Source organism: Drosophila subobscura, chromosome E, assembly GCF_008121235.1.
Source record: "Drosophila subobscura isolate 14011-0131.10 chromosome E, UCBerk_Dsub_1.0, whole genome shotgun sequence".
NCBI classification, from domain to species: Eukaryota; Metazoa; Arthropoda; class Insecta; order Diptera; family Drosophilidae; genus Drosophila; species Drosophila subobscura.
In genome coordinates, this window is record NC_048531.1 from 7,671,369 (window position 1) to 7,687,331 (window position 15,963).

At 41.2% G+C, this 15,963-nt stretch overlaps 1 protein-coding gene across 3 annotated transcripts in view; it reads right to left on the reverse strand.

Annotated features, from left to right (window-relative positions):
* Positions 1–15,963, reverse strand: part of LOC117891824 (terminal nucleotidyltransferase 5C) — a 42,914-nt gene that overhangs the window by 3,393 nt on the left and 23,558 nt on the right. Inside the window, exon 1 of one of the 3 annotated variants that reach the window (XM_034797564.1) lies at positions 1,675–2,183. The exons of the other annotated variants lie outside the window; for them this stretch is intronic. Within the exon in view, the coding sequence (XP_034653455.1) occupies positions 1,675–1,992 (318 nt within the window). The 5' untranslated portion in view covers positions 1,993–2,183. Of the gene's footprint in view, positions 1–1,674; positions 2,184–15,963 lie in introns of those variants that run through there. 3 annotated transcript variants of the gene reach the window in all.

Below are 15,963 nucleotides of genomic sequence, written 5' to 3' on the forward strand. Positions count from 1 at the left end.
CGCACACACCACACTCACATACAGCAGGGGGGCGGAGGGACAGAGCAAAGAGTGGCAGCGGGGGGACAATGGGTTGAGGCAGGCAGGCAGGCAGTGAGGCACTTGGACCAGAGTGCCATAATACAATTCAAATAGATTCTTTGCGTCGTCCAATCGCATGATTCACAGTCTAAATAACTTAGTTAAACTCAGACCGGACCTGGTGTGCGGCGTACGGTATGCGATGTGCGGTGTGTAGTGTGTGATGTGTGGTGTGCGTCGTTGCTCGACCCGGCCGGACGATTTGCACAAATCGCATGCAAATTTATTTGCAAAGAGCTTTTGTATAACAAAATATCATTCACAAGCAAACGGAGAACAGCAGCAAAGCTCAAACTTGACGCCGCGATCCAAGACCGCGCCACTGCGACAACGACTGCGACTGTGCGACTTCGGGTGCCATTAATTTGTGCTTAGTTTCGTGTGAATTTAGTAATATAACCAACTAAAATTGTCTTTCTGGGTCCGGGTTCGGTTCAGTACAACAGTGTGCTGTACTGTGCTGTGGTGTGGTGTTGTGTGGTGTGGGTGGGTTGGCAGGGGTTCGTTCTGCTTGCTTTGCATCTCCATATGAGAACTGCCGCGTGGCTGGGTTCACATTCGGGGCACCCGCAGATGGGTTGAGTTGAGAGCATTATAATTCACTCAGTTCCAGTTAGCTCTGGGGGTACTTTCGTATTTGTTTTTATTATAAGGGGTATTTGTAAAAAAACAAGGGTACGTTGAATTCCAGAAGCAGGAGGACTTTTGGAATAACTTTTAGAACACACACACACATTTAGAATAATTATAATAGAGTAACGGTTGTCTGTTAGTCGGAATTTCAAACTATTCTTTAAATGTTTTTTTTTGTGCTTTTCTTTGGCAATTATTTGTTTATTGCCATTGACGTCGTCGTCGCCACATAACACAAATTGTGCCTGTCGTGCACTATTTATTGTAATTGTTTATTGCATTTTCATGAAGCAATCACAAAAGGCGTGCTAAGAATTTGCCCTTGGAGGGCTTACAGTTGCATTTGCCCGTGCCTTTGGATTTACTTTCTCTTCCTGCAGATCGAATAATTCGCTTGAAATTTAATTAACACACTCTTCATAACGGCTAACAAATTGTTTAAGCCAATATTGAAAATTGTCGTTTATTGCTTTACTAAAATATTTTTTATCAACCATAACTTTTTTGTTATTCTTTGTTCCTCTATCTGTCGCTTAACTGGAGCCTGAATACAAGTGAAGAACATTGCGGAGGGCTAAAGACAAATAAATTAACTCTGTTATTTTCACCAATTTCATCATTATCATAACTGTATTTCATTTGGCTGCAACTGTTGGCCAAAAACCTCAACAACAACATGCAAACAGGTGCAACACGTAGATACACACACACATACACACATGCAAACACATGTACATATGTATGCATGTTTAGCTGGCTTAGACGGAGGAGGGACGGAGACTGGTCTCAAATAAAAGTGAAAATCGTTTTTTCTTCCATTTCTCTCTCCGTACCGAAAGAAAGTCTCTGCAAACTCCACTCGAAGTCTACTCAAAGCTGCAAGACACTCGCAGATCTTCTACAAATAATACACATGTTTTGGGGGATTTATTTTCTGGTGTGTGTCTGTTTTCTACGTACCGACAGAAAAATGTAACGCAAAAACGAATTTGGATTCCGTGTGGACTTTGTTTTAGCACAGCAGTAGCGGCATCGGCATCGGCCTAACCATTGAGGAGGCCTAACCAGGCGCTTGGCGGCGTAAAAGTACGGACTCTGGGGACCGGGGCGGGGGCGAAGTGGGTGGCACGATTGGCGCCTACAAAACGCGACTACGTCTTTTCCTCGGACTAACGGTGTCTGTGTACCAGTGGGATGGCAGCAGACTGCCTCGACTTTGGATGTTAATTTCGTTTCGCAAATCGTTTGTTTCGGAATCACAATTGAAAATAGTCTCATTCACTTATTCACTTCACTTTTGGCACGCACACATACACTTTTTATTTCATTCGAATATTTGACTTTTTGGCATCTCTTTTTCTCTGCTCGTATATGGTATGGTATATGGTATATCTCTCCTTTTTTATGAATATTTCTTGATTGGGGCGCCGCACTCTAGCCGAGAGGCGTCCGTTGGGTTGCGCGTTCGGAATGGTATAAAATAATAAAATGAATTGACGACTCTGACTCTGCTCTGCTCTGCCTTGGCTCTGTTGCCGTCGCTGCCGCTGCGGCCTGTTTAGAATATTCGCGAGCAAGTGAGTGGCTCGGCTCGGTTCGGGTTTGGCCCCACTCTCCCCACACAGCGAAGTAATAAAAGCTTTTCTGACGTCACAGTGGCGCGCAGCAGCTGCTCACGAGTCGAGTGGAATTGTGTTTGAGTGAGTTTTGTGCTTGGGGGGCTTTTTTAGAAGGGCACAGAAAACACACAGCCAAACATGCACAAACAAACACTCCTCCCCGCTGTTGGGTTAGTCGGTCGATGTCGATCAAACTGGTCTCTCTTCCAATGCTACTGCTCTCTGTCTCTCTCTCTCTCTCTTTTTATCCACTTCTTCATTGCAATGCACTGCAATGCAATGCGGGTGCTGCTCTGCTCGAGCTCAGCTGATAAAGCGATCAAACGGGTCGCTCTCTGTCTCGTCTCTGTCTCTTTCTGTGTGTAAATCCGTGTGCCTAGAAGAGTGTGTTTGTGTGTGCATTTGTTGGTGTAAGCTGTATTTATGCCATTTTTGTATTGCATTTTTGCAGGCCGTCCGTTTTCGATTTCATTATTTTGTATGCACCTCGCACTCGCACTTCACTTGCAGTGGCCTGGTGTCTGGGCTGCTGCCACTACAGCGTTATGCACTGACAGAAAAAGGTTGCTTTGTGTGTTTGAAAGCCAGTGTCTTGGGGGAATGTCTATTTATAGAGTATAAGTTTTTGTTTCTAGGGACAGTTTTATGGCTGCCAAACGATCTGTTACTTTATCGCATTGATTTCTTTCTCTCTTTCCTTACTTCTTATATTGTCTTCGACACTAATTACAAATTCCCATTTGTGACTCCAGCAAAACAATATAAAGAAATAAAACCAAAAAATACGAAACATATTCTGATAAGAGTCGAAGAAATGCACACAAATGTACATATGTACACATGTATGTACATACATACATATGCATGTATGTACATATGTATTTTGAGGAGGTGATGGAAGAAGGCGAGACGAGTGCTGCCGATAAGAGGCGGACTTCTCTCTTTCTCGCTATTGTTCCCATAGATTTTGATGTTAATTAGGAGAAGCCGCGACACAGCGAAAGCCAAAAATAAATAAAAATTATGTAAATAATTATCGGTAGCAACAACAACAACAAAAGCATAGCAACAATAATCTCTATGTATACTGTATACTGTTATACTGTATGGGGGGGTACTACTTGTGTGTTATACTTGTTTCGACCGCTTCTCTTGGGATTCCGTTGGCCTTTATAATCAGCATCCCAAACAATATCAATAATAATAATGAGATGAACAGGAATGCGATGCCATAATACAGGGACAGAGACAGAGACAGCGGACAGACACAATGATTATTATAATTTAGCTTCATTAGCTTTACCGTTATTTCGGGATCACAGCAGAATAACGATCCGATCAATGCTATAATTTAGCCAACAATTTAACGAAACATTTTGCAACAATTTTGTATTTCTTGTTTTTAAATTTGATTGGCTGGCTGGCTGGCTGGCTGGCTGTCTGGTGTTGTGTTTTCATAGCTTGATTAATGTTTATTTGCGCCTGATGGATGCCCAAAAAGAAATCCAGCAGCAGCAGCAGCGGCAGCGGCAATACAACTCTCGGTTAACATTGAGGCAAGAGCGTTAATGTGTCTTGCAGATACCAAAACCATCTTGCACTGCATTACTGCGAGTGGCACAGACCCACCACACGAGAAATATAATACAAGACGGCGGTGGAGTAGCAGGAGAAGGAGGAGGAGCGACCGACCAAACGAACGGTGTATAGCTCTGAGGTCGAAGTCAGGCCACGCTGGTTGCCATTATTACTGCTATTGTTGGGAGGGGGGAGACCTGTTGCTGTTGCTGTTTCTTCGTCTGTATCTGCCTGTTGTATCTGTATCTGTGGCTGATGATGTCTTGGCTGGCTTCACTTCGCTGTTTGACTGTTTGGCAAGACGCAGACTCATTCAAGGCGACCCTGACCCAATAAGCCGTGTCCATTGCAAATGTATCTGTATCTGGCCCCCTCCAAGTATCTGTGGCCAAGCGTACACGCTGCAGCAGAATAAACAGAAGGAAGCAGCCAGAGATAGAGAAAGACTCTAATTCCGCTCAGACCGAAACGAAAGTGCGATATCTGGAATTCTTAGGCAGACGGACCCCACTCCACCCTCCAGCGCGAACCCTACTACTTGTAGATACATTTGTATATACAAAATGCAAATCGCTAATCGGCTAATTGTTATGCCGCTCACCCAGCAACCTCAAGCTGCAAACCCCAAACCCCCAAAGCCCGAACCGGTTCGACCGACATTTCAAATACGCATTCGATTCCATATACCATTTCGGGTTCGATTCAACAAAATCCACATCGATACGATGATGGCCAGACACAGACACAGATACAGACACAGACACCGACGAAATCAGATTCAGATTCACTTGCGTTTTTGGCATAACTTCACATACAACACGAGGAATGTATCTCGTAGGTAGCACATTCGAGCAGACGACACTGAAAGCGAAAGTGCCGACACACCCAAGAATCAAAGACAAAACTAATCCAACAGGTGCCTTGAATAACCAATACAGTTTTACCCTATTTGATATTTATATTTCTTACTTCCCATTCAGGGACAATTGTTGCTGTGTAAATTCAAAGAATATTCCTTCCATACAAGGATTTTCAAACAGATGTACAAACTTATGCATGAAAGTACCAACATTTCAACGGTTCTCTTATCGCGGATTCTACAATATTTCTGTACAAATTGGCGATAATCAATTATAGTTATCAACTTTGTATTAATAGTGAAAACAGCTGATCTTTAGTATACTCGTCGATAGTCTTTCAACCGGAAATTGGATTTCTTTTAGTTTTTACTTTTCTTCTCCGCCTTTTGCTACTTTCTTTCTTTTCTGTTTTTATTTTGTATTTTGTTGCTTCTTGACTTTCGGTTTGCTTCATTTGACGGCTCTCTAATTGCTTAATTGTTACTCTTTCCTCTCTTTCCTTTCTGCCATTTTCTTTGTGTGTCAAATTGAAGCCGAAGCAAAACGTGACGAAAAAAGATTAAGTTATGGATCTGATTTTAGGCGAAACAAAGAGCTTAACATTAAAAACTCGTTATTCAATTGGTTTGTTTTAGGGTTTCCTCAACTGATTTTCCAATGAACTCCCCCAACCCCCTACACCGATTGTGGGTTATGCAACCGTTTGGGTCGATTTGCGGCTCGTGTTTTAATTGAATGATGGGCAAAAACAGTTCTGGCTTAAATAATTTTAGTAACACAAAAGTAAATTGCCGAGTGTCTGTCTGTTGGTCGGCCCATTGCATCGCAACAAAATTATAAATTAAGCAATTTAATTGAAGTTCATTAAAAGCCAAATGAAAATAGAAAGTTTGACTGCCAAAAAAATAAGTGATAAAATTGCCTGTGATTAGGTTTAATGGTACAGAATAAAGTGAGAGGTGGAGGGTAATACGATTCCTCTGTTTAATACCATTAACCAAATCAGCTGCAAAATCTAAAAGATTCTGATCAAACAGCTTACGAAAACAATTGCCTCGCAGACAGAGACAGGGAAATTGTCTTTGGCTTTTGGCATTTGTGCAAATATTATTCTGAACAATAAATAAATAATATTGTGTTTGTATTCTTTCTTCTTGTTTTTGTCGGTTTCATAATACCCAATAATACCCATTATTTAATACTTTACCGCGCTCGAGAAAGGGAAAAACATTAACCTGCCATAAACCACGGAGACAAACAAATATTTTACCATCAAATATTGGTTCACATGTTTTCAAAAGATTCAAATTTAATTATTCAATATTTTGTTCGCATAAATTCGGCTGTAAATCATTCCCAAATGTTGTGTGCGAGATAAACATTTCAAATATAACTTCAATACACAATTAATGGCATTTGAATGAATTCATTCTTGACAAGCAATTATGATTTCTGTCTTTGGTTTCTCAATATTAAAAGTTAAATGTTCCTTGAAATTATTATAAACCAACTATTATTTTTTTTATTTACTATATTTACCCTTTACTATTCTATAAAATATAAATTGTATTGCTCCGAAAAACATCAATTAAATGTTGTCAGTTGCCAGACGATCCGGAAATTTATTTTAAACTTGTTTAAACTATTACTGAAAACTTACGTTTGTTTTAAAGCTCATTTTAGTTGATTTGTTATTTAAATTCGATAAATCTACGGTAAGGGATTTAATCGCTTTAGCGCGATTATGGCTAAAGTTTTTATGATAGTTTTTTCCACTCCACTGTTATTGCAGCTTTAGACGAGTAGAATTTAATTTGATGTCGCGCATCAACTGATTTCAATTAAGCGATTAAAAGCCAGCTACCCACTAGATAAACAAACTTTAAATTTATCTGTTTTCTGTTTTTTCTGTTTTCGCTCTCTCTGGGCCTGTTTCGATTCTTCTTCAGAGTTTTTGGCTGCCTAGTTACTGTTTTTCGCTGTGTACATCATTCTATCGTAGGGGTTTTAGTGTGTGTTTTACTAGTGTACTGTGGGGGGGAGTGCTGTTCTTTCGTCGATGGCGTTCATTGTTTTGTGGCGTGACTCTCCAGAATCATGCAACTTGTAATTACAGCAATGTGACGATGAGTATCTACTCGTACTTCGTATCTATGGGATACACAAGCACACATAAAACACACACAAATATCAAGTGAAGACTGTAAACGAAGTTTCGGCATGCGGATTCAGAAAATCAGCCGGGGCTCCAGAGGTGTGCGTGTGTGTGTGTGTGCGTGTGTGTGTGTGTGTTTCTGCCTACCACTACCACTCGTGTTTCTATCAGTTAATGGCAATTTGACTCGGAATCAATTAAAATCGCTTACAGCAACAACAAAAACAAACTTCGAGATACACTTTCGAGGCGGCGGCATGCGTTCGCCCCGAATGCGGTAGACCTTGAAGCCGCCGCCAGCCCCCAGCACCCACATTCCCCGCAAAACATTTCGAAAGGCAGAACGATACCAACAAAAATAAAGAAACGAAGAAACACAAAGTTAAAAATTTCGTTACCAACGAAGTTTGTAATTAAAATTGATAAATGATTTTGTGCCACACACAAAAACGGCACTTTAGTGACTATCAATAGTCGTGGCTGTGTGAGTACTTCCTGGAAAGCCTCTCAGTTGGATCCATTATGCACAAGTATGCATAAATGGAGTGCCAGTATCTAGGGGATTGCTGGAGATGCATTCTAATCGATTTGGGTAAATCATTCTACTCGGAAACGGTAGCAGGTGGGTGGACATAGGCAGATACGTGGATGTATAAACATATTTCAGGGGAGAATCTACAGAATATTGAGGCAAAGATTGACGCAAAGCACTGGTGGGTAGTAGGCTGTTTACGATTCCAAGATCTTTTGCAATTTTCGCATACATTTCAATGAATCATTCTCTAATTATGCACCGAAAACTATCAATTTTGTACATAGATTATTTGTTCCAATGATTTTTAAAGAATTTTCCCCACATTAAATAGATAGCCAAAAGCAGTCGTTGCAAAATGCCACATGTAATACGAGTATTCTGCCCAATATCCGCTGCTGCTGCGGCTGTATTTTGTGGCGACACTTTCTTCCACTTCCGCTGTGCGGCAGTGAAAGCCACAACGGCAATCTTGTCAATATATTTCAAGAATTATTTCCGCTGGCGGAATAATAAATACGAAATGTATGTACATAGATATGCATACAAGAAAGTGACAAAACAAAGTGGAACACTTGCTGCCAGGTAAGCTGAAAATATTCGACAGATACGAACGGGTACATGTACATACATATGTAGATTCTATATCCACAGAATGCAGAAAAACAGTTGTATAAACAGTTGACTAGGCTGGGTGAATGTTGTGCCAGATTCAGTTTGTGGATTCGCCGAGTGTTTTGAGCACGAATAAGAAGTCATTCAAAAGATGTTTATTTTCTTTCCTTTATTTACTTGTTGCTCTGTGATAAAAAGATGCCACCCACGAAACTCATGAAAAATGCATCCAACTGTGGGTTGATCGGGGGGAGTGGCTGTGGCTCTGATTGAGCCACTGATTGATTCAACAGATGACTAACTCGCTGGGAATTGTGGCCGGGCCCCAGCATATCAAGTTGTTGATTCATTGTTGTTTTGTCAACAATTAACCCATCACGCAGATGCGTTCTATGCTTTGGTTAAGTGTCTGGGTCTCTGGCCGTAAGTGCTCGAGATTTGGGCCATCTTTAAATGCATTCAAGTAATAATTTATTAATTTAATTTTCCCCTCCCTGTTCCCTTTTCCCTTTCCCTTTTTTTTTCCCCCATAGCGAGCAAAAGTCGCCGAGGGTTTATTGGCCCCGAAAGATGTATATAAAAATAATATTAAAATTGTCATGAGATGGCGGAGGAGAGACGAACCGAGACACTCAGCAACAGCTGAAATTAAAATAAAATAAAATTGCTTGCACAAACACAAAATTTCTGAAATTATTGCTTATTACATTGGTACGAGTCGTCGGTCTATATATACATTTACATATACATATATAAAATGCTATTAAAACATATGTACATGCATGTATGTATGTACATACATACATATGTATATGTAAATATGTATGTAAATTTATGGCCTGCGGCTTATCATCAATCAAGCAACGCTCTCTGCCGCTCAGATGATCTTCCAAGATGAGCTCTACCGCCTGCACGTGCAGTTCGATTCGTTCGGTTAATAGCCCCCCCAACACACAAATCACACGATCCTAATCCTACTACAACTGCGTATAATCATCTGTAATCTTTCATCTACTATCTATCGATTGTAAGTTTCATTCATTGGATTTCGAACTGAAATTAATCTCAGCGAACCTTTATTCTTCCAATTTCTATGTGTCTTGCTTACATGGCCATGCCCACCGCTTTGGTCTATAAAGGCCATGCCAGTCTTTTTATTTGAATTTGAAATTATAGCACAGTTTTTGTAATTTCACTTTCTTTCGACGCGGAACAGACGACCGAGCTACGTGGTTAAAATTTCGAGTGCGAATCGTTATGCAATCTGATTTCTTTGACTTGTTAATTACGTCATTGCCCAAAAAAAAAGATATTCAAATACGAATGAGTATGAATACATGTGCAGGTACATATTTAGAGGATCTAACGCTGATCTGCGTTAATGGTTTGAGTATGCTCTAAATCGAAATTGAAAACGAAATCTTATTCTGCCAGCCCCGCACGTATTTGGCAGTCAGATGCCATCCACTTGAATCTGCCAATCTGCTGAAGAGCGTACATACTCGTACATACCCTTGTGTTGCTGTTGAAACGCTGTTGATGGAGGAGGATTGGCTGGCCACCGATTTTGGTGGGCATTCAAGTGCGAGCTGCGTAATCTGCTTGCTTATTAGACATGAGCCGATGGCTTCGCGCTTCGGTTTGCTCAGAGCTCCACACTCGAGTGGAGCACACACACACACTCCACACTCAACAATCCACAATCCACACCACAACACAACACAACACATTCGCATTGTAGTAATCATGGCATAAAAATAGAAATCCGATTTCAATTATAGTTCTCTCTCGACGCCCGCTTGGGGTTCCATCTATCATACATATATTCCGGTAAGTATCTATCTGATACCCAGATACGCTTCGATAAACACTTCGATCCCTAGGAATGCCTCATCATCTTGGCCTAATATACTTCTCGCATCGAAAGGTTAGTCGTGTTGGGGGAAGGCGCAGTGGCAAAGTTCGTTCGTGCCACATTTTGGGGGCTGCTTCGTCTCGGCTGCTTCGCGGAGCTCGTTTTTTCGCATTTGCGATTCGCTTTGTCTGCCTTTTTGTTTTGCTTTTGTGCTGCGTTTTGTTGCGTTGCGCTTTAGTTGGTCTCTGTGTCAGTGGAGCTCTGAAATGCCACCTTGCCGCACTGTCTTGCCACAGCATTCACCAAACGTTCGCCCCATGCCATGCCACGTACATATCTGTGGCAATGTGGCAAACATTCGGCTGCAGCTTCAGGCAATGCTCCGTTGCACGACGACGACGACGGATTGGTTTCAACTTTTCAAACAAAAAGTGAAAGGAGCTTGCAAACATTTCGTATACTTATTATTGCTATTATTATTATTAAATTAAAGGAAAAAATTAATTTAATTTGACATTTGCCCAAGGGAAACTCCCTCGGCGAGTGAAAGGAGTCCCGTGGATTATGGATTGAGTGGCGGAAGCCGTAGAATAACTCATTAATTCCACAAAGGATTTAAAAGATTCATTCAGCGTTTAGTCGTAACTTCATGTGGCTTCTCGGCAGCAGCAGCAGCAGCAGGCCACAGCTTGGCTAATGGTGAAAATTACTGGAAAACACTGCTTTTCACTTAGGAAAAAAGGCAGCGGCAGAAACAAAAGGCAAAAGCAAGAGCAAACTGAGAGCCCAACCCAAACAAGCCACAAGCTGCTGCTGATGTTGTGGCAATTGTTTTGTGTATGTTTGAGTTTGTTTCTCTCTGCCTTTGTGGGTTGTCTTGTGTTGTGTTGTGTTGTGTTGTGTTGTACAATGCACCCGAGAGTCATGCACATGCACATGCCAAAGCATTGCGCCACAGCCTGCACCACCACCACCACCAGTAGAAACAACAGCAACCACAGCCACCACAGCGAAGCACCTGAGAGACGAGACGAGACGAGACCAGACGACTCTATGTCTCTGTGTCTGCGACTCCGATTGAGGCAACTGAAACCGAGACTGCATTTGAGAGATCCAACAGATGAATTGTGAGATCTCTCGAGATCCCTTGACAAACATTAAAATATGCAAAAACTAAGCAAAAACACTCACATAGAGACAGATAAAAGACCATTGATGCTCGTATGTGGAAAGTAAGCAGCGAAGAAATATTTAAATAGAAACGAGACTACAAAAGTCAAAGAACTTTGGCTAAAAGGGCAGCGGAAAAATCATCAATTTGTTGAAGCGATCCTCAACGATAAACTCGAAGAAATCGACTACTTAACATCCGACTTCGGATAATCTTGAATTAAACTGAACTAAAATCATCTCAACTTTGTGTGTGACTGGAGGGAAGCTTCTATGAGCCACTATCATCCACAACTCTGTGTAGTGGCGCTTCGCCGCTGTCTCGGTTTCGTGGCCGTTTAAAGCGCGAAAGTGAAATCTTTTCTCGGATTTCCATTTCCATTTATACAAAAACGCGCTTTTCTTTGATTTTCTGATACTTTGGCGCTGCTTCTGGCTGTCTTTGTTTTGGTCACTGAACTTTTGTGTTGATGGGGGAAAAAACAATCGATACTCACACGATAGCCAGACGATGGCGATAGCAATAGCGATTACCGATACCGATTTGGTTGGAGAGGCTTACCTGAAAGAAGAAAAAGCAAAGCAAAAGAAGAGATTAATAAAGAACGAAGAGAAATGCGACATAATTTATTACGTATACGACAACACTGCGAACCAAAATGGAAAATCGTATTTTAAAATATATTCAGAAAATAGCCGAGAAAGAAATAGGAACGAAGGCGCCTGGCAACCGCAGCATAAAGACAAAACAAAACAAAAAGAATAAATAAATATAAAGATAGAAAGAGGAGCAGCACCAATAAATGAGATCTAGATCGAGAGCAACAGTTGAATGAGATTCAGCCAAGGCAGACATTTTCTTTCAATTAATTTATTTTGTTTTCGCGTACAGTGCCCACTCACAAAAGCAGACCCCTTGAGAGAGAGAGAGAGAGGGAGAGAGGGAGACGGAAAGGCCAATTGCTTCTCTCCTTCGAGCTGCCAGTGAGTATCTTCCACTGTAGAAATTGTCGCATTCTTTCGGGTCCGATCTGGGACAGACAGCATTTGTGCTCTACATATTGTACCTGTATCTGTATCTGTAGCTGCTGTATCCCCACATAGATTGTTTAGTCTTTCAGATATTATTGTATTTTAGGTTTTTAAGTGCTATTTAAACAGCTGAAAGATGTGTGGTGCGTTCCCCATTTGCCCCAGTGTCGCGCAAGCCAACAGTGGGGCAAATACAAGCAAAAGTTCTGTAAATTCGGGAAAAATAGTATGCAGGGGGAGGCGCTTTTTGTATGTAAAATGGCACCTATTTATGGCCAGTCTGGAAACCGAAATAGCACACAACAGGTAGCCACCCACCACCTCAGGCACACAGATACTTTTGTATCTGCTGAGAGTAGCTGTGCGTGTGTGTGTGTGTGTGTGTGTGTGTGTGTGTGTGTTGTGGGCCTGGGCTTAATTCAATTAGGTGCCGCCTCAGTTCTTAACTTGAACGTATCCATTTTTAATTAGAACTATAGAGCGCGTCGCTGGCACAGATACAAATGCACAAACAGCTATCTCTATATGTACATATGTACGTGTGCACGTAGAATAATCAAAGTCAAAGATGCATATGTATGTATCTGTATGTTAATGCATTTGTATGTATCTTCAAGCTGGTTCAGTTTTAGTTTTCTTTCTGTTTTTGTTGTTGTTGTTTTTTTGTGCATTAAATAAATGCCGATAGGCCGACGGACAACGAACGAACGCAGTGGCCGACCTTCGCCGTGTGCGGCATACAACGTCGTTGTGCGCTGAAGGTTGACAATCAATAACAGCAGCAACAACAACAAAGCCAGCAACAATAGCAACATCAACTGCAACATTAACTAGAGCACAGCACAGACAAAAACAAAAAACTTATCAAACTTGATTCCGTTTCAAAGGGTTTTAGTTTTGGGTTTTTGTCTGCCTTTTGCAGTTACTTTGGAGTTCGTAAGGCTGTGATGGGAGATAGTAGTGGGGAGGCTCATGCATAATGCAGAATATGTTAAAATTCGAGTCGAAATACACGAGTAGAAATGCCCCTCCAGAGCAATAGTCGATATGCAAATGGCGAGGCAAAGTAACCTACATAAATAAATATGTATAGGGGCAGGCAGGAACGAGGCTGGTGGAAAGGCAGGAAGATCCATCAAGATTCAGTTGATCTGAATGGGTGGGCAAAAGGATCCAGTGCACAGAAAAAAGCATACAACAAATGGGTAATAGATACGAAACTATAACTAGAAATGGAAAGATAAAACTGTTCACAGACAAACAAAAGGGTGGAGACAGGAACGACTTGGATGGAAATTCGTTACTTAAAAAAATGTAAATATGATGGCAAAGATACAAAAGAACTCATGTAAATGTATACAATGATAGATTGATATTTATCTAGATGGATTTGGCAAATGCGTTTCACAACTGCCCCACTGGAAGAGCAGTTGAGGCTCAACGTGAGTGCTGCTTGGCTCCCCTTTGGCAGCGCAATCCAAAGAGAATTATTCAACACGCAATTTACATGTATCTGTAACTGCCTGTATCTGCTGTATCTGTATCTGCTGCATATGTGTACTTTGTATGTGTCTGGTGTTTGGTGTCCAACCATCATTAGGCCGAAACGTTTTCAGTTATTTTTTTGTCTGTAGTTTCTTTCGCTATTATTTCTGTTATTTACAAGTCACGAAGTTGGGCCACGCAAACTGCAATTAGTCTTGAGGCAAAAGAGACGAGACAGAGAGCTGCTTCGCACTCAGGAGGTGTTCATGGTATACTCCTCTATGATCCTAAGAAGATTGTATAGGTACATACATCCACATATAAATCAAACGCCTCCACTCATCCCCAAGATATGGTAGAAAAATTAATAGTAGAAGAATGGTTTTGAAATTGCATAATTACATGTCGGATTTGGGCATAGAGATATGTATGTAGATGGAAATCCTAATCAGCTTAGGTTACCGAACCCCTCTGCGTGGCACGTTCTTTCATGGCTCTAGCCCCGCCCTGGGGCCATTAATGCTCGCATCTCGGGAGATATAAACACATTTCACGGGTCTACGTCTGCCCAGGGGCATTATTATTATTATTATGTATGCGGACAGTATTCTGCGGATAGCCTGCTGCCCACGGTTGAATGGGGTCATAAGCCAGCAGCAAACATCATAGCGGAGATACAGATACATCAGGCTCAGGTAGATTTTGCGGGACCAACTGGGGACTGGGGACTGGGGATGGTGGCTTGGCTAATTTAAAGTCAGGTTATTAACCTTTCACAGAGCACGAAGACCGACCGACAGCGTGGTCAAATATGTGCCAAAGACAGAGTCCACACGATACAGTGGGACATTTGCATGTGCGCAAAACATTTTGCAGATATATTCAGAGACAGAGACAGATACAAGTGCAGCGGCAGTGGCAGTGGATCGATGGCTTAGTTAGTGGGCTGTGGAATTTCTTCACGTGTTTGTGTGGCATGTGAAAGAATAGAATGTGGAAAGCAGACAAATACACTAGTAAACAAGGCAAACAAACAAATGGGCAAACTGTTTAAACAATTTTCAATGGGGAGAATGTGGAGAGCGCCCAAGTTCTAAGCCATACAAAAGACAACTGTCTTTCAAAGTATCTCATTATCTCTGTGTATCTGTGTCTGTGTCCGTGCATCTGTATCTTTCACTTTATTTATATTTGTTTATGCTTTATTGTCTCTGCGTCCCTTTTGTTTTGCCTTATTTCTTGTATCGACAGCCGAGACTTTGTATGAAAAATTTAAATTCCAATTGAGGTGGAGACAACGTGAACAAACTACAAACTACAGACAACAGACAAACGTTGTGCCAAGTGTTATATATAATGTAATGTAATGTAATTAGTGGGGGGTTTGGGGTTGCTTCAGTAGTTCCACCCAACCTCAAATGTAGGGCCTACGGCCTACCCTTACACGTGACCAGACAGGGGCGCCCAGACTGACCAAGACACAAGTCATGAGGTTTCACTGCCTGAAAAGCACTACTGAGCCAACTGACTGACTGACGTACACACATAGGTTCGCAGTCGCACCTGAACCCGGATGTGTACCTCTGTCGTAGGTTGGAAGATACACACAGTTACCGTGTGTGCGTGTGCGTGTGTGCAGACATTATGTATTTGAAATTGATTTTGAATTTCAATTCACAGTTTCGAATTCCAATTCCAATTTGAAATTCCAATCCAAAACCAAAGCAACTGTGTGCATTGCATTCATTTGAATGTCGTACGCGAAATTTACGTTTTGTTTTTCCTTTTTTTACGTTTTTAAACTAACAAGAGCACCTCAAGAGTACACGCACACAACTCAGTTTGTTGGTCAAGGCATTTTGTAAATGATTTCAATGTAAATGCATTAATGATGAATTTCATTCCAAGTGAAGTTTAATTATGCTTACAAACTGATGAGTTCTTGCACAATAACTATGCCAGGTCGCTGGTTTGTCTGTTATCTATTATAAATTAGTAATTTTAATTGATAACTCTGATATTCTGCATATTCTAAAAAACTATTCGGGGAAATCGATTGATTCTCCATAATTCAATCGTTTTTCAATGGAAATTCTCTTCCATCATATGTTGGGAAGTATCGAATGCCTGGTCTTTGTATCTTCATCTACAGATTTGATTTTTATTCCTTCTCCCTCCCTTCTTTGTGAAATTCAATACAACAGCAGCAATAATCATTGCAAATTCTTCAAAGCTAATGATCCACAACCGAAATACAACAACAAAACAGTTGAGAGACTCTGGCGACTGCCATAAACGCACTTAAAGATATTTACATTCATTTGCAAAAAAAAGAAGATACTTTAACT